The 18,678-nt window shown below is 41.7% G+C and overlaps 2 protein-coding genes across 2 annotated transcripts; both read right to left on the reverse strand.

The window, feature by feature from the left end:
- Nucleotides 1–5,974: 5,974 nt before the first annotated feature.
- LOC131942629 (uncharacterized) lies at nucleotides 5,975–12,543 on the reverse strand. The gene is made up of 8 exons (XM_059302512.1): nucleotides 12,435–12,543; nucleotides 11,045–11,642; nucleotides 10,209–10,352; nucleotides 9,403–9,498; nucleotides 8,859–9,029; nucleotides 8,552–8,668; nucleotides 8,270–8,401; nucleotides 5,975–6,401 (listed from the first exon to the last, which is right to left on the reverse strand). The coding sequence occupies exons 2-8, from the start codon at nucleotides 11,148–11,150 to the stop codon at nucleotides 6,223–6,225; spliced, it is 945 nt and encodes a 314-aa protein (XP_059158495.1). The 5' UTR covers nucleotides 11,151–11,642; nucleotides 12,435–12,543; the 3' UTR covers nucleotides 5,975–6,222.
- A 1,447-nt stretch (nucleotides 12,544–13,990) lies between these two features.
- Nucleotides 13,991–18,090, reverse strand: LOC131942642 (uncharacterized). The gene is made up of 5 exons (XM_059302540.1): nucleotides 18,019–18,090; nucleotides 17,780–17,902; nucleotides 16,541–16,804; nucleotides 14,882–15,094; nucleotides 13,991–14,646 (listed from the first exon to the last, which is right to left on the reverse strand). Exons 2-5 carry the CDS (start codon nucleotides 17,832–17,834, stop codon nucleotides 14,507–14,509), a joined length of 672 nt encoding a protein of 223 aa, XP_059158523.1. The 5' UTR covers nucleotides 17,835–17,902; nucleotides 18,019–18,090; the 3' UTR covers nucleotides 13,991–14,506.
- Nucleotides 18,091–18,678: the final 588 nt, after the last annotated feature.

Consider the following 18,678-nt stretch of genomic DNA (forward strand, 5'->3'; position numbering starts at 1 on the left):
CCTACAGGCCCACATCAGACAGTTCCAATGTTCCTACAGGCCCACACCAGACAGTTCCTTCTAATGTTCCTACAGGCCCACATCAGACAGTTCCAATGTTCCTACAGGCCCACATCAGACAGTTCCTTCTAATGTTCCTACAGGCCCACTTCAGACAGTTCCTTCTAATGTTCCTACAGGCCCACATCAGACAGTTCCTTCTAATGTTCCTACAGGCCCACATCAGACAGTTCCTTCTAATGTTCCTACAGGCCCACATCAGACAGTTCCTTCTAATGTTCCTACAGGCCCACATCAGACAGTTCCTTCTAATGTTCCTACAGGCCCACACCAGACAGTTCCTTCTAATGTTCCTACAGGCCCACATCAGACAGTTCCAATGTTCCTACAGGCCCACACCAGACAGTTCCTTCTAATGTTCCTACAGGCCCACATCAGACAGTTCCTTCTAATGTTCCTACAGGCCCACTTCAGACAGTTCCTTCTAATGTTCCTACAGGCCCACATCAGACAGTTCCTTCTAATGTTCCTACAGGCCCACATCAGACAGTTCCTTCTAATGTTCCTACAGGCCCACATCAGACAGTTCCTTCTAATGTTCCTACAGGCCCACTTCAGACAGTTCCAATGTTCCTACAGGCCCACACCAGACAGTTCCTTCTAATGTTCCTACAGGCCCACATCAGACAGTTCCTTCTAATGTTCCTACAGGCCCACATCAGACAGTTCCTTCTAATGTTCCTACAGGCCCACATCAGACAGTTCCTTCTAATGTTCCTACAGGCCCACATCAGACAGTTCCTTCTAATGTTCCTACAGGCCCACATCAGACAGTTCCTTCTAATGTTCCTACAGGCCAACATCAGACAGTTCCTTCTAATGTTCCTACAGGCCCACATCAGACAGTTCCTTCTAATGTTCCTACAGGCCCACATCAGACAGTTCCTTCTAATGTTCCTACAGGCCCACATCAGACAGTTCCTTCTAATGTTCCTACAGGCCCACATCAGACAGTTCCTTCTAATGTTCCTACAGGCCCACTTCAGACAGTTCCTTCTAATGTTCCTACAGGCCCACATCAGACAGTTCCTTCTAATGTTCCTACAGGCCCACATCAGACAGTTCCTTCTAATGTTCCTACAGGCCCACATCAGACAGTTCCTTCTAATGTTCCTACAGGCCCACATCAGACAGTTCCTTCTAATGTTCCTACAGGCCCACATCAGACAGTTCCTTCTAATGTTCCTACAGGCCCACATCAGACAGTTCCTTCTAATGTTCCTACAGGCCCACATCAGACAGTTCCTTCTAATGTTCCTACAGGCCCACATCAGACAGTTCCTTCTAATGTTCCTACAGGCCCACATCAGACAGTTCCTTCTAATGTTCCTACAGGCCCACTTCAGACAGTTCCAATGTTCCTACAGGCCCACACCAGACAGTTCCTTCTAATGTTCCTACAGGCCCACATCAGACAGTTCCTTCTAATGTTCCTACAGGCCCACATCAGACAGTTCCTTCTAATGTTCCTACAGGCCCACATCAGACAGTTCCTTCTAATGTTCCTACAGGCCCACTTCAGACAGTTCCAATGTTCCTACAGGCCCACACCAGACAGTTCCTTCTAATGTTCCTACAGGCCCACATCAGACAGTTCCTTCTAATGTTCCTACAGGCCCACGTCAGACAGTTCCTTCTAATGTTCCTACAGGCCCACATCAGACAGTTCCTTCTAATGTTCCTACACGCCCACACCAGACAGTTCCTTCTAATGTTCCTACAGGCCCACACCAGACAGTTCCAATGTTCATACAGGCCCACATCAGACAGTTCCTTCTAATGTTCCTACAGGCCCACATCAGACAGTTCCTTCTAATGTTCCTACAGGCCCACATCAGACAGTTCCTTCCAATGTTCATACAGGCCCACACCAGACAGTTCCTTCTAATGTTCCTACAGGCCCACATCAGACAGTTCCTTCTAATGTTCCTACAGGCCCACATCAGACAGTTCCTTCTAATGTTCCTACAGGCCCACATCAGACAGTTCCTTCCAATGTTCATACAGGCCCACACCAGACAGTTCCTTCTAATGTTCCTACAGGCCCACATCAGACAGTTCCTTCTAATGTTCCTACAGGCCCACATCAGACAGTTCCTTCTAATGTTCCTACAGGCCCACGTCAGACAGTTCCTTCTAATGTTCCTACAGGCCCACATCAGACAGTTCCTTCTAATGTTCCTACAGGCCCACATCAGACAGTTCCTTCTAATGTTCCTACAGGCCCACATCAGACAGTTCCTTCTAATGTTCCTACAGGCCCACATCAGACAGTTCCTTCTAATGTTCCTACAGGCCCACATCAGACAGTTCCTTCTAATGTTCCTACAGGCCCACATCAGACAGTTCCTTCTAATGTTCCTACAGGCCCACACCAGACAGTTCCTTCTAATGTTCCTACAGGCCCACTTCAGACAGTTCCTTCTAATGTTCCTACAGGCCCACATCAGACAGTTCCTTCTAATGTTCCTACACGCCCACACCAGACAGTTCCTTCTAATGTTCCTACAGGCCCACTTCAGACAGTTCCTTCTAATGTTCCTACAGGCCCACATCAGACAGTTCCAATGTTCCTACAGGCCCACACCAGACAGTTCCTTCTAATGTTCCTACAGGCCCACATCAGACAGTTCCAATGTTCCTACAGGCCCACTTCAGACAGTTCCTTCTAATGTTCCTACAGGCCCACATCAGACAGTTCCTTCTAATGTTCCTACAGGCCCACATCAGACAGTTCCTTCTAATGTTCCTACAGGCCCACATCAGACAGTTCCTTCTAATGTTCCTACAGGCCCACATCAGACAGTTCCTTCTAATGTTCCTACAGGCCCACACCAGACAGTTCCTTCTAATGTTCCTACAGGCCCACATCAGACAGTTCCAATGTTCCTACAGGCCCACACCAGACAGTTCCTTCTAATGTTCCTACAGGCCCACATCAGACAGTTCCTTCTAATGTTCCTACAGGCCCACTTCAGACAGTTCCTTCTAATGTTCCTACAGGCCCACATCAGACAGTTCCTTCTAATGTTCCTACAGGCCCACATCAGACAGTTCCTTCTAATGTTCCTACAGGCCCACATCAGACAGTTCCTTCTAATGTTCCTACAGGCCCACTTCAGACAGTTCCAATGTTCCTACAGGCCCACACCAGACAGTTCCTTCTAATGTTCCTACAGGCCCACATCAGACAGTTCCTTCTAATGTTCCTACAGGCCCACATCAGACAGTTCCTTCTAATGTTCCTACAGGCCCACATCAGACAGTTCCTTCTAATGTTCCTACAGGCCCACATCAGACAGTTCCTTCTAATGTTCCTACAGGCCCACATCAGACAGTTCCTTCTAATGTTCCTACAGGCCAACATCAGACAGTTCCTTCTAATGTTCCTACAGGCCCACATCAGACAGTTCCTTCTAATGTTCCTACAGGCCCACATCAGACAGTTCCTTCTAATGTTCCTACAGGCCCACATCAGACAGTTCCTTCTAATGTTCCTACAGGCCCACATCAGACAGTTCCTTCTAATGTTCCTACAGGCCCACTTCAGACAGTTCCTTCTAATGTTCCTACAGGCCCACATCAGACAGTTCCTTCTAATGTTCCTACAGGCCCACATCAGACAGTTCCTTCTAATGTTCCTACAGGCCCACATCAGACAGTTCCTTCTAATGTTCCTACAGGCCCACATCAGACAGTTCCTTCTAATGTTCCTACAGGCCCACATCAGACAGTTCCTTCTAATGTTCCTACAGGCCCACATCAGACAGTTCCTTCTAATGTTCCTACAGGCCCACATCAGACAGTTCCTTCTAATGTTCCTACAGGCCCACATCAGACAGTTCCTTCTAATGTTCCTACAGGCCCACATCAGACAGTTCCTTCTAATGTTCCTACAGGCCCACTTCAGACAGTTCCAATGTTCCTACAGGCCCACACCAGACAGTTCCTTCTAATGTTCCTACAGGCCCACATCAGACAGTTCCTTCTAATGTTCCTACAGGCCCACATCAGACAGTTCCTTCTAATGTTCCTACAGGCCCACATCAGACAGTTCCTTCTAATGTTCCTACAGGCCCACTTCAGACAGTTCCAATGTTCCTACAGGCCCACACCAGACAGTTCCTTCTAATGTTCCTACAGGCCCACATCAGACAGTTCCTTCTAATGTTCCTACAGGCCCACGTCAGACAGTTCCTTCTAATGTTCCTACAGGCCCACATCAGACAGTTCCTTCTAATGTTCCTACACGCCCACACCAGACAGTTCCTTCTAATGTTCATACAGGCCCACACCAGACAGTTCCAATGTTCATACAGGCCCACATCAGACAGTTCCTTCTAATGTTCCTACAGGCCCACATCAGACAGTTCCTTCCAATGTTCATACAGGCCCACACCAGACAGTTCCTTCTAATGTTCCTACAGGCCCACATCAGACAGTTCCTTCTAATGTTCCTACAGGCCCACATCAGACAGTTCCTTCTAATGTTCCTACAGGCCCACATCAGACAGTTCCTTCCAATGTTCATACAGGCCCACACCAGACAGTTCCTTCTAATGTTCCTACAGGCCCACATCAGACAGTTCCTTCTAATGTTCCTACAGGCCCACATCAGACAATTCCTTCTAATGTTCCTACAGGCCCACTTCAGACAGTTCCTTCTAATGTTCCTACAGGCCCACATCAGACAGTTCCTTCTAATGTTCCTACAGGCCCACATCAGACAGTTCCTTCTAATGTTCCTACAGGCCCACTTCAGACAGTTCCTTCTAATGTTCCTACAGGCCCACTTCAGACAGTTCCTTCTAATGTTCCTACAGGCCCACATCAGACAGTTCCTTCTAATGTTCCTACAGGCCCACATCAGACAGTTCCAATGTTCCTACAGGCCCACACCAGACAGTTCCTTCTAATGTTCCTACAGGCCCACATCAGACAGTTCCTTCTAATGTTCCTACAGGCCCACATCAGACAGTTCCTTCTAATGTTCCTACAGGCCCACATCAGACAGTTCCTTCTAATGTTCCTACAGGCCCACTTCAGACAGTTCCTTCTAATGTTCCTACAGGCCCACTTCAGACAGTTCCTTCTAATGTTCCTACAGGCCCACTTCAGACAGTTCCTTCTAATGTTCCTACAGGCCCACATCAGACAGTTCCTTCTAATGTTCCTACAGGCCCACATCAGACAGTTCCTTCTAATGTTCCTACAGGCCCACATCAGACAGTTCCTTCTAATGTTCCTACAGGCCCACATCAGACAGTTCCTTCTAATGTTCCTACAGGCCCACGTCAGACAGTTCCTTCTAATGTTCCTACAGGACCACATCAGACAGTTCCTTCTAATGTTCCTACAGGCCCACACCAGACAGTTCCAATGTTCATACAGGCCCACACCAGACAGTTCCAATGTTCCTACAGGCCCACACCAGACAGTTCCAATGTTCATACAGGCCCACACCAGACAGTTCCAATGTTCCTACAGGCCCACACCAGACAGTTCCAATGTTCATACAGGCCCACACCAGACAGTTCCAATGTTCCTACAGGCCCACATCAGACAGTTCCTTCTAATGTTCCTACAGGCCCACACCAGACAGTTCCAATGTTCCTACAGGCCCACACCAGACAGTTCCTTCTAATGTTCCTACAGGCCCACACCAGACAGTTCCAATGTTCCTACAGGCCCACATCAGACAGTTCCTTCTAATGTTCCTACAGGCCCACATCAGACAGTTCCTTCTAATGTTCCTACAGGCCCACACCAGACAGTTCCTTCTAATGTTCCTACAGGCCCACGTCAGACAGTTCCTTCTAATGTTCCTACAGGCCCACTTCAGACAGTTCCTTCTAATGTTCCTACAGGCCCACACCAGACAGTTCCTTCTAATGTTCCTACAGGCCCACACCAGACAGTTCCTTCTAATGTTCCTACAGGCCCACATCAGACAGTTCCTTCTAATGTTCCTACAGGCCCACATCAGACAGTTCCTTCTAATGTTCCTACAGGCCCACATCAGACAGTTCCTTCTAATGTTCCTACAGGCCCACACCAGACAGTTCCTTCTAATGTTCCTACAGGCCCACGTCAGACAGTTCCTTCCAATGTTCCTACAGGCCCACATCAGACAGTTCCTTCTAATGTTCCTACAGGCCCACTTCAGACAACACTATGAGAACCGCTAGTCGCCCCAGACAATTGGAGTAGAGGCTGGCGTTCGGTCTCGTCTCTTGTCTCACTTCTCGCTAGTGTCTCGCTAAAGCTATTTATAGAACTAAGCCCAGTGGATGAAAAACTAGAATTAGCAAGATCGCCGGGTCCAAATGATAGACTGGAATCTGAAAATTAAAAAAAAAAGCTTTTTTTTATTCTAAGCGTTGGCTTTGCTATAAAATACAAACATTGCAAAATATATCAGTATTTACTAGTTTAACAAGCTTTGTAATGGAAAAAATTGGAACAAGTAACATAGCTAGACTCACCAAAGAACATATTCACTAGATTTACCAAAAAACATATTCACTAGATTCACTAAAGAACACATTCAATAGATTCACAAAAGAACGCATTAAAACATTCAGTAGACTCACAAAAGAACACATTCACTAGACTCACTAAAAAACATAGTCACTAGACTCACTAAACACATTCACTAGACTCACTAAAAAACACATTCACTAGACTCACTAAAGAACTCATTCACTAGACTCACTAAAGAACACATTCACTAGACACACTAAAGAACACATTCACTAGACTCACTAAAGAACACATTCACTAGACTCACTTAAGAACATAGTCACTAGACTCACTAAAGAACACATTCACTAGACTCACTAAAAAACACATTCACTAGACTCACTAAAAAACACATTCACTAGACTCACTAAAAATACATTCACTAGACTCACTAAAGAATACTCTCACTAGACTCACTAAAGAACACATTCACTAGACTCACTAAAGAACACATTCACTAGACTCACCAAAAAACACATTCACTAGACTCACTAAAAACACATTCACTAGACTCACTAAAGAACACATTCACTAGACTCACTAAACACATTCACTAGACTCACTAAATACATTCACTAGACTCACTAAAGAACACATTCACTAGACTCACTAAACACATTCACTAGACTCACTAAAGAACACATTCACTAGACTCACTAAAGAACACATTCACTAGACTCACTAAACACAATCACTAGACTCACTAAAGAACACATTCACTAGACTCACTAAAGAACAAATTCACTAGACTCACTAAAGAACACATTCACTAGACTCACTTAAGAACATAGTCACTAGACTCACTAAAGAACACATTCACTAGACTCACTAAAGAACATAGTCACTAGACTCACTAAAGAACACATTCACTAGACTCACTAAAGAACACATTCACTAGACTCACTAAAGAACACATTCACTAGATTCACTAAAGAACACATTCACTAGACTCACTAAAGAACACATTCACTAGACTCACTAAAGAACACATTCACTAGACTCACTAAAAAACACATTCACTAGACTCACTAAAGAACACATTCACTAGACTCACTAAACACATTCACTAGACTCACTAAATACATTCACTAGACTCACTAAAGAACACATTCACTAGACTCATTAAACACATTCACTAGACTCACTAAAGAACACATTCACTAGACTCACTAAAGAACACATTCACTAGACTCACTAAACACAATCACTAGACTCACTAAAGAACACATTCACTAGACTCACTAAAGAACATAGTCACTAGACTCACTAAAGAACACATTCACTAGACTCACTAAAGAACATAGTCACTAGACTCACTAAAGAACACATTCACTAGACTCACTAAAGAACACATTCACTAGACTCACTAAAGAACACATTCACTAGATTCACTAAAGAACACATTCACTAGACTCACTAAAGAACACATTCACTAGACTCACTAAATACATTCACTAGACTCACTAAAAAACACATTCACTAGACTCACTAAAGAACACATTCACTAGACTCACTAAAGAACACATTCACTAGACTCACTAAAGAACACATTCACTAGACTCACTAAAGAACACATTCACTAGACTCACTAAAGAACACATTCAATAGACTCACCAAAAACACATTCACTAGACTCACCAAAAACACATTCACTAGACTCACTAAAGAACACAGTCACTAGACTCACCAAAAACTGAGTTTTGAGACGTTTGTTCTCTGCTCTCTGTGACGGGAATTTCTTCATGAACTGCTACACCATTGTCTTCTCTCAACATTTGATGAAGCTGTTGCTCTAATTTCTCAACCTTTGACCTCAATTCTGGCAGTTGCAAATGTATTGTACAGTGTTACTAATTCCTTCAGATTAACATATATTTTGCTTTTTTTAACTATCCGTTGAGCAGATATAAAAATAATACAGTATAAAAGTGCAGGCCTACAATCTGAAAAGAGTAATCTTTTAAAATACCTTTTTCATTTTTCTCTAACGTGACGATCCTTGATCTATAATTTCTAATTTCTTCAAGAAACTTAGCGTTGGCCAAAGGGTTGGGTTTAGCAGCACTCGATGTGGCTGGTGAGTTGCCTGTACACAAAACATGCGAGATCTTACACACTTACACACAATCAATTATACCAAGAATGTACACACAAAACATGAGATGTCTTACTGTAACTAGCCTGTCTTATAAATGAGATGTCTTACTGTAACTGGCCTGTCTTATAAATGAGATGTCTTACTGTAACTGGCCTGTCTTATAAATGAGATGTCTTACTGTGACTGGCCTGTCTTTTCTCTTTAGCAAGTCTCTCCTCTACAGCACTGAGCTGGGCCCTCAGGTTGACAACGTCTTGTGTACAGCCAACGCTGGCTGCCCTCGTCTCACTTAGTCTCGTCCCCATGTCGTCAAGCTGGATCTGAAGCTCAGCCGTCTTTCTCTGTAGGACTGGTGACACATGGTAGGAGTGGTGAGACATTGTAGGAGTGGTTACACACTGTAAGAGTGGTGAGATATGGTGAGTTTGGTGAGACATGATTAGATTGGTGACACATGGTAGGAGTGGTAAGACATGGTGAGACATTGTAGGCGTGGTTACACACTTGAAGAGTGGTGAGATATGGTGAGATTGGTGAGACATGGTAAGATTGGTGACACATGGTAGGAGTGGTGAGACATGGTGAGACATTGTAGGAGTGGTTACACACTTGAAGAGTGGTGAGATATGGTGAGATTGGTGAGACATGGTAAGATTGGTGACACATGGTAGGATCTGTAAGATGTAACAGGTGATATACAGGTGCTCTAATACAGCTCTCACCTGTTATAAGTTTCCCTTTGTCCAGACAGCAAGTTTTGTTCTCGTTGATTTGAGCCATCAACTCTTGTAGGTCAACCTCAGGCCTAGCTGCTTCTTCTGTAAGATGTTTCAACGTTAGACATTTGATGTTAGATGTTTCAATGATAGAGATTTTGATGTTAGATGTTTCAATGTTAGAGATTTTGATGTTAGATGTTTCAATGTTAGAGATTTGATGTTGGAAGTTTCAATATTAGACAGTTGCTGTTAGATGTTTAAATTTTAGAGATTTGATGTTAGATATTTCAATGTTAGAGATTTGATGTTAGATGTTTCAATGTTAGAGATTTGATGTTAGATGTTTCAATGATAGAGATTTGATGTTAGATATTTCAATGTTAGAGATTTGATGTTAGATGTTTAAATTTTAGAGATTTGATGTTAGATGTTTCAATGTTAGAGATTTGATGTTAGATGTTTCAATGATAGAGATTTGATGTTAGATGTTTAAATTTTAGAAATTTGATGTTAGATGTTTCAATGTTAGATATTTGATGTTAGATGTTTTGTTTGGAATTTTTACTTTATTTTCTATAGAATTAAAATGATGGGATCTATTTTTAAAACATTTTCTCTGTTATAAGATGAAGATTTACCGATGAGTATTTAGTTAGAGATGTTATGTAGATTAATGATATAGCCAAGTACAAGAATTTCTCTACAGATTGTTTTCGTATAAGCCTGCAGGTTTCCACAAAAGTAGAATTTAAAAACAGTGGCGGGGGCACTACCATTGTGAAGACCCATTCAGAAAAATCAATGCTTACTTTTAGTTTTAGCATCACCATAGTGATCTGTTTGGTCACGTGGCTCTAGGTGTGATTTCACCTGTCGTCTGTGGTGCCAGAACAGGTAGATTAGAACAGCCAGGGTCAGGAGACAGCAGACGGACAGGGCGAGGGCGGCAGGTGCTGGAATATGGTACATACGTCATGGCTGACTGGTCAATGGGTCATGGCTGACTGGTCAATGGGTCATGGGTGACTGGTTAACACGTCATGGGTGACTGGTCAATGGGTCATGGGTGACTGGTTAATGGGTCATGGGTGACTGGTCAATACGTCATGGGTGACTGGTCAATGGGTCATGGGTGACTGGTTAACACGTCATGGGTGACTGGTCAACATTGCCTATTATATCTAATGAAGACGCATTGACTGTTTTTCTCTGAACAATTTAAAACAATCTTAACAATCCTTAAATGTGTGTGGTATAACAATAAATAACGAACTAAATCCATGGCATCATGACATTTGCATAACGAACTTTTAGTTACGTCACAATATATATATATATATATATATATATATATATATATATATATATATATATATATAAAAGTTTTCGCTTTGTAATCTACATCTGATAGGATCAGACCCCAGTGACTCACCAATAGGATCAGACCCCAGTGACTCACCAATAGGATCAGACCCCAGTGACACCAATAGGATCAGACCCCAGTGACTCACCAATAGGATCAGACCCCAGTGACTCACCAATAGGATCAGACCCCAGTGACTCACCAATAGGATCAGACCCCAGTGACTCACCAATAGGATCAGACCCCAGTGACTCACCAATAGGATCAGACCCAGTGACTCACCAATAGGATCAGCTTGACTGTGTGAAGCCTTGAGTGTTGCGTTGAGTAATTTCTCTAGCTGGTAGAGGCGCTCAGTCAACACCAACATTTCCGCTGAGTCATTCATTTTTGTGGGCACACAAGACTTAGTTGTGACACGTTTTGTAGCTCTCTATCTTGGTTGATAGGTTTTGTAGCTCTCTATCTTTGTTGATATGTTTTGTAGCTCTCTATCTTGGTTGATAGGTTTTGTAGGTGTCTATCTTGGTTGACAAGTTTTGTAGGTTTCTATCTTGGTTAATGTTTTGTAGGTTTCTATCTTGGTTGATAGGTTTTGTAGGTTTCTATCTTGGTTGATAGGTTTTGTAGCTCTCTATCTTAGTTGATAGGTTTTGTAGGTTTCTATCTTGGTTGATAGGTTTTGTAGATTTCTATTTTGGCTGATAGGTTCTTGGTTGATAGGTTTTTTAGGTTTCTATCTTCCTTACATTTCCCTCACGATATTTCGTTTAGCTAGTTGTGTAAGTTAAACTCAATGTTTCAGATCAATGATAACGTATATAGAAAACAGAACCTGCACATTTGTACAATGGATCTTGTTGGCGTTTGGTCAGCATTTCTGAAATAATAACATTGTATTCAATCATTTACTGAAAAATTATTTGTGGTTGTGTGGCACCATGTGGTTATGTGGCACCATGTGGCTGTGTGGCACTATGTGGTTGTGTGGCACCATGTGGTTGTGTGGCACCATGTGGTTGTCTGGCACTATGTTGTTGTGTGGCACCATGTGGTTATGTGGCACCATGTGGTTGTGTGGCACTATGTGGTTGTGTGGCACCATGTGGTTGTGTGGCACCATGTGGTTATGTGGCACCATGTGGTTGTGTGGCACTATGTGGTTGTGTGGCACCATGTGGTTATGTGGCACCATGTGGTTGTGTGGCACTATGTGGTTGTGTGGCACCATGTGGTTGTGTGGCACCATGTAGTTGTGTGGCATCATGTGGTTGTGTGGCACCATGTGGTTGTGTGGCTATCTTCAATAGGTACAACATGTACATAGATATAGAATGGAGTGAGTACAGAACCTGTACAACACGTTTGTGTAACGATCTTTGGAAAAGTAAAAAAAAATGTTAAGAACGTCGACCATAGGCTTTTTGTTGAGTTGGGGGGGGGGGGGGGGGGGGGTCGGGGGTCATTGTGTTCAACCAGGGATCGTTGCAAAACTCGACCAAATTTTTGGACAGTCCAAATTTTTGGACAGTCCAAATTTGATCATGCTTAAATTTACACCCAGTTCTTTTTATGATGTTGCATTCTTTATTACTTGATCTTACAATAACGAATATTATTTATTATAACATGTATTTTCACAGACCTAAACAAATGAAAATGGCCTACTAACTTTTAATTATTTCATCACTGGAACAAATACAAATCCAAGTATTGAAAAAACAACGAACACACACAATAGAAACATAACAAACACAAGACATGGTGTAACAAGCTAGACGGCGGTGTGTTACACAACTGTAACAACCTATCCAGGCCCCACCCATCTGTCGGCGCCACGCGTTTGTTGACAGTGTAACCACTTCTGTGGCTGATCCACTTGTAGATAAAGAACAGGATGTGTAACTCTGCCGAGTTTAACGGGGACAAAGAACTGAGTTGTCTCGCTTGGTCTGGTGTAAACAATTTGGGGGAAAGCTTCGTGTGTTGAAAGTCAAAAAGTTAACAATATAGTAAGAAGTAACAAACTGTAAGTCATGCTACTGTACACTAGAGATACGTTGTAATGCTTGTCGGCAAAAATCTAGGTTTAAGCAGGAAATGTAACAAAAGCTGAACCGTAAGAAAGAAGAAAACATTATACTATAGGGCTATAGGGCCTACACCGGACTTAAAAAATGATACCATTGGCCAACACTAGTTTGAGCATTTAGTGTAACAGAATAATAAAATGCATGTTAAATAATAACAAAAATAAATTACTGTAGAGATAACGGTAAAATACGTGTGTGCAAAGAAGTCATAGTGGCTCCAAGTATTTCATCGTTCTACCCTTAGACCCTAGTCCCTAACTAGCTCTAGCCTATAAATAAAAATGTATGTGTGTTTGTTGCTCACGTGAACAGATCCATGTATAAATAAACCAAGCGTGTGACAACATATCCAGTCGTAGAGAACACAGGCAACTGTCGTGTTGGAGCAATCAATGAGCCCAAGGACCCAGCGATAACACGTCTACCTGGGCAGGTGCACACTGCACTTTATGGACCAGTTATGTGGGCGGACCCGTTCAATGATGGAGGGGGGGATATATCACAAGCTACTTGTTATACGACACGTACCAGTCGTGGTCTACCCATGCTGTGCCACTATGGACATGGCTCAACATCTAGCCACCAGCTAGCGTTGTTTGGCGTTGATAAAATAACACCCTCTATAAAATAACACCCTCTATAAAATAACAGCCTCTATAAAATAATAGCCTCTATAAAAAAAACACCCTCTATAAAATAACACCCTCTATAAAATAACACCCTCTATAAAATAACACCCTCTATAAAATAACACCCTCTATAAAATAACACCCTCTCTTGCGTTGAACTGATTATTTGATCATCAAGGCGGTCAACCCATAGAATGTCGCAGGTGCCGCCAACACCATTTTTACGGTTGACTGCATTCACCTCAGCGACACAGGCTTTGGCGTGTAAACGCTGACAAAAACTGGTGGCTGGTTTGGTCGTCTGCTGTAGTTGTGAGTCACGGGGAATACATTTGTGACAGGTCGGCAAAGGAGAATTCATTGACAGACTTTATAACATAGATTTATGACGAGTCTAGAAAAATACATTGTTTGACGCGCCAGCAAAATATGTTGCATGATAAAATAATGATTTTTTTTAAAATAATAACACTGGGAAATCCATTATAGCTTATTAGAAATATTGCATTTTTAATTAACAGTTTAACTTGTACAGTAACATTTTTTTAAATCTTTCAAAATTACTACGCTACTGTTACAATACATATCAGAACAATATAAAATAAATAAATTAGTAAAGTTATATACACATATACAACAGGCACGTTTGAGATTTATTTTTTATTGTAGGTTTTTGACACGAATATGTATAAAAGAAGCTCGATTATGTCAAACTATTTGCAATTTATTGTGTATTTATTGTTCATATATTAAGTTTACACACTTGAATAAATAAAGTGCATTGATCACAATTATAACAATTACACTACTTTGAATGGATTGCTTTATGATCCACCTAGATAACTCGTTCATATGTTGACTATAATCACACACATATGTTACTATATATATATGTGTGTGTGTAGGCCCTATCTGGTTCGGATTTTCCCTAAAAAGTTAGGGAATTTTCTAAGACACAATGGAATGCACTTGTGTGTGATCAGCTTCAATCTTCGTTCTTGACGTTTTGATGATACATAGAATTATATTTCAGTCTCCATTATTTGAGATCCGTTGTTGACATCAATGTCATTGTCAGTGGTTTGATCTTTTTGAGGGTTGGTGGTAAAAAGTCTAAGAGTTGTGGATCCGATGCTGTCGTCTGCAGCTAGATGTGTATCATCTAGGAATGAGAGAGTTTGGGATACAATTCATTTATTGCTATTGGCTTGTCTTACATCCATTGCCCTGCATGTAACATGCAATGGCTTACTTCTTACATTCCTTGACATACGTTTTATATAATCTGACCTATTTCTTACACCCACTGACCTATTTCTTACATCACACTGACCTACTTCCTACGCCTTCTATTTACATGCACTACCTTCCAGTCAGCTTTAAACTAGACGACTTACCCTGTAAATGGACATCAACTATCGAGTCCTTTTTGTTCTTTTTGCTGGCATTCTTATCCTGTTCACCCCACCCCTGGTCAACTGGCGCGTAGATTTTGTTCCTCTCTCTCCTGTACATTTTGAGACCCAGGACAGACACGCCCAGAGAATACAGGACAAAAAAGATGGCAACTGCTATCATACAATACAGCGCTACGTCGGATTTCTTTGAATCTATGGGGGAAATTAATTTACCAATTTGTAAAATTAATTTACCTATTTAAACAAATCATTAACTTATTTTTTTAATTCATTGACGTATGTTACAAAACAATGAAACCATTATAATAATTAATTTATTTATTTTTATTATTATTATAAATTATCTACTCATTTTCAAAATCAATTCACATATTTTTTTAAATCAATTAACCAAATTTTAAAAAAAATTATCTTTAAGCTATTTAAATCCCTAACTTCTAGTTAATTTTCAATCAGGCTAATTGATTTCGTGCAATGGTCACGCTAGTTGATTTCATGTAGTGGTCACGCTAATTGATTTCATACAGTGGTCACGCTAGTTGATTTCATACAGTGGTCACGCTAATTGATTTCATGCATTGGTCACGCTAATTGATTTCACGGAGTGGTCACGCTAATTGATTTCACGGAGTGGTCACGCTAATTGATTTCATGCAGTGGTCACGCTAATTGATTTCATGCAGTGGTCACGCTAATTGATTTCATGCATTGGTCACGCTAATTGATTTCATGCATTGGTCACGCTAATTGATTTCATGCAGTGGTCACGCTAATTGATTTCATGCATTGGTCACGCTAATTGATTTCACGGAGTGGTCACGCTAATTGATTTCATGCAGTGGTCACGCTAATTGATTTCATGTAGTGGTCACGCTAATTGATTTCACGGAGTGGTCACGCTAATTGATTTCATGCAGTGGTCACGCTAATTGATTTCATGTAGTGGTCACGCTAATTGATTTCACGGAGTGGTCACGCTAATTGATTTCATGCAGTGGTCACGCTAATTGATTTCATGCAGTGGTCACGCTAATTGATTTCATGTAGTGGTCACGCTAATTGATTTCACGGAGTGGTCACGCTAATTGATTTCACGGAGTGGTCACGCTAATTGATTTCATGCAGTGGTCACGCTAATTGATTTCATGCATTGGTCACGCTAATTGATTTCATGCAGTAGTCACGCTAATTGATTTCACGGAGTGGTCACGCTAATTGATTTCATGCAGTGGTCACGCTAATTGATTTCATGCATTGGTCACGCTAATTGATTTCATGCAGTAGTCACGCTAATTGATTTCATGCAGTGGTCACGCTAATTGATTTCACGGAGTGGTCACGCTAATTGATTTCACGGAGTGGTCACGCTAATTGATTTCATGCAGTGGTCACGCTAATTGATTTCATGCAGTGGTCACGCTAATTGATTTTATGGAGTGGTCACGCTAATTGATTTCATGCAGTGGTCACGCTAATTGATTTCATGCAGTGGTCACGCTAATTGATTTTATGGAGTGGTCACGCTAATTGATTTCATGCAGTGGTCACGCTAGAATTGGTCTGAAGAAATAATGCCACTACACACAATTTTCACCAAACGCGTGACGTCAATAAAACCGTGACGTCAATAGAACATACCTGGACTAGCGACCAGCTCTGTGACGTCATAGCGAGCCTGACACGCCAGACGACACAATGGACTCCGCATGACGGACACGTTGTGGATGCCGTGTGTCCTGCACCAGGTCAAGAGGTCATTAACCCCAGCAGGGAAACAATCTTCACACTGGCCGGCATGACAGAAAGCATCGTCCTTACAGCACAGGCCATAGGGGAGGCAGATGTTGGGCCGCTCTGATGGACACTCAATAGCTGCTATATCTTCAAGGGTGGGGCTGGCAGCTGGAATTAATTCATGAATTATTAGAGTCTCTTTTGTCATCACAAATCTCGTGAAAATGTGCATCACATATCTGCTCTGTTTATTGACTTCATGCAGTTTTATTTCATCATATTGGCGATACACATTCTTACCTAACTTTTACACAGACCCCTCCCCCCACAAATTCCATCGCATTCTATCTAGCCCCCCCCCCCGCTACACACACCATCACATTCTATCTAAACCCACCTACACACACACCATCACATTGTATCAAGACCCATCCCCCTCACACACTATCACATTTTACCTAGCCCCCCCCCACACACACACCATCAGATCATTCCCCCCCCCCCCAGACACACACTCTCACATTTTACCAAGCCCCCCCCCCCCACACACACCATCAGATCATTCCCCCCCCCCCCCCCCAGACACACACTCTCACATTTTACCAAGCCCCCCCACACACACACACCATCACATCCTATCCCTCCCCCCCCCCAGACACACACTCTCACATTTTACCTACCCCCCCCCCCCCCACACACACACCATCACATCCTATTTCCCCCCACCCAGACACACACTCTCACATTTTACCTAGCCCCCCCCCCTCACTCACACACCATCACATCCCATCCCTCGCCCCCCAGACACACACTCTCACATATTACCTAACCGCCTCCCACACACACCCCATCACATCCTATCCCCCCCCCCCCCCACCCAGACACACGCTATCACATTTTACCTAGCCCCACCCACTTCCCAACGCTGCACTTTCCTCCCTCACTAGAACCTCTAACAAATGAGTATTACACCATTTGTACGACTTGAATACAGTATATGCTTATTCTAACTTTCTAGTAATTCCAAAAAAAATCATGTATACCCACCAGACAAAAACACGGACACATAAAGACTTACGAACACATTCACACTAACAAACACACACACACACAGCTTCTCATTATTGTTGAGAGCTGACAGACCTTCAGAGGATTTAAGCGCCCACCCGACCAACAGCAGAGCAATCCACGTCATCATCTCGATGTTCAGGGCGGCTAGATGTGTTTTATTATCTGTTTAGCTGACGTGTTGCTAACACATTAGAACTATTGAAAGGAAAAAAGTTTGTTATAATTTACATAGATGGCAAAGAACACACGTATAATTAATTTGATAATAATTAAAATAACTTCGTAAAATACCATCTCTAGATAACTCTCACCTGTTACATGTTCAACCTGTCATTTAACAAAAGTTATCAATGGGAAATAGACGCAGCAATCGGTAAACCCCGATTATTACAAGTTAAATCGTTTTATATATAGGACCTATCAATTACCTATTTTTAAAAATGCTTTTTAAATCGGACATTTTAAAAATTTTCTATAGGTATTTATAGTGTGTGGTAAATGCCGATTCGTATTTGAAAACAGAACTGAAGGACACTAAAACAACGCATTTCACGTTAGATACCGTCAGTAACGTAGCAACCATGTAACCAACGGGGACAAAATCCCCGGGCCATGAGGTCCAGGGGTTCCAAGCTTTTTTAGTAAATAAATAGATTATTTGGTTTACATCATTTTTTTAGTAAATAAATAGATTATTTGTTTTACTTCATCATTTTTTTTAGTAAATAAATAGATTATTTGTTTTACTTCATCATTTTTTTAGGAAATAAATAGATTATTTGTTTTACTTCATCATTTTTTTAGTAAATAAATAGATTATTTGTTTTACTAAGACTTCATCATTTTTTTAGGAAATAAATAGATTATTTGTTTTACTTCATCATTTTTTTAGTAAATAAATAGATTATTTGTTTTACTTCATCATTTTTTTAGGAAATAAATAGATTATTTGTTTTACTTCATCATTTTTT

This window comes from Physella acuta, unplaced genomic scaffold, assembly GCF_028476545.2.
Source record: "Physella acuta isolate Inbredline_101_S28 unplaced genomic scaffold, ASM2847654v3 ptg000416l, whole genome shotgun sequence".
In the NCBI taxonomy this organism is placed as follows: domain Eukaryota; kingdom Metazoa; phylum Mollusca; class Gastropoda; family Physidae; genus Physella; species Physella acuta.

What these genes read in the sequence shown, in the direction of transcription:
- LOC131942629 (XM_059302512.1), bottom strand. Translation starts at nt 11,150, where the DNA reads ATGAATGACTCAGCGGAAATGTTGGTGTTGACTGAGCGCCTCTACCAG. An exon ending in CAAAGGGAAACTTATAACAG is followed by an intron (nt 9,030 to 9,402) that starts GTGAGAGCTGTA and finishes ATGTGTCACCAG; the next exon opens with TCCTACAGAGAAAGACGGCT. An exon ending in GAAAAGACAGGCCAGTCACA is followed by an intron (nt 8,669 to 8,858) that starts GTAAGACATCTC and finishes TTTTGTGTACAG; the next exon opens with GCAACTCACCAGCCACATCG.
- LOC131942642 (XM_059302540.1), bottom strand. Translation starts at nt 17,834, where the DNA reads ATGATGACGTGGATTGCTCTGCTGTTGGTCGGGTGGGCGCTTAAATCC. An exon ending in AGAGCTGGTCGCTAGTCCAG is followed by an intron (nt 15,095 to 16,540) that starts GTATGTTCTATT and finishes TTTCCCCCATAG; the next exon opens with ATTCAAAGAAATCCGACGTA. An exon ending in AGTTGATGTCCATTTACAGG is followed by an intron (nt 14,647 to 14,881) that starts GTAAGTCGTCTA and finishes TCTCATTCCTAG; the next exon opens with ATGATACACATCTAGCTGCA.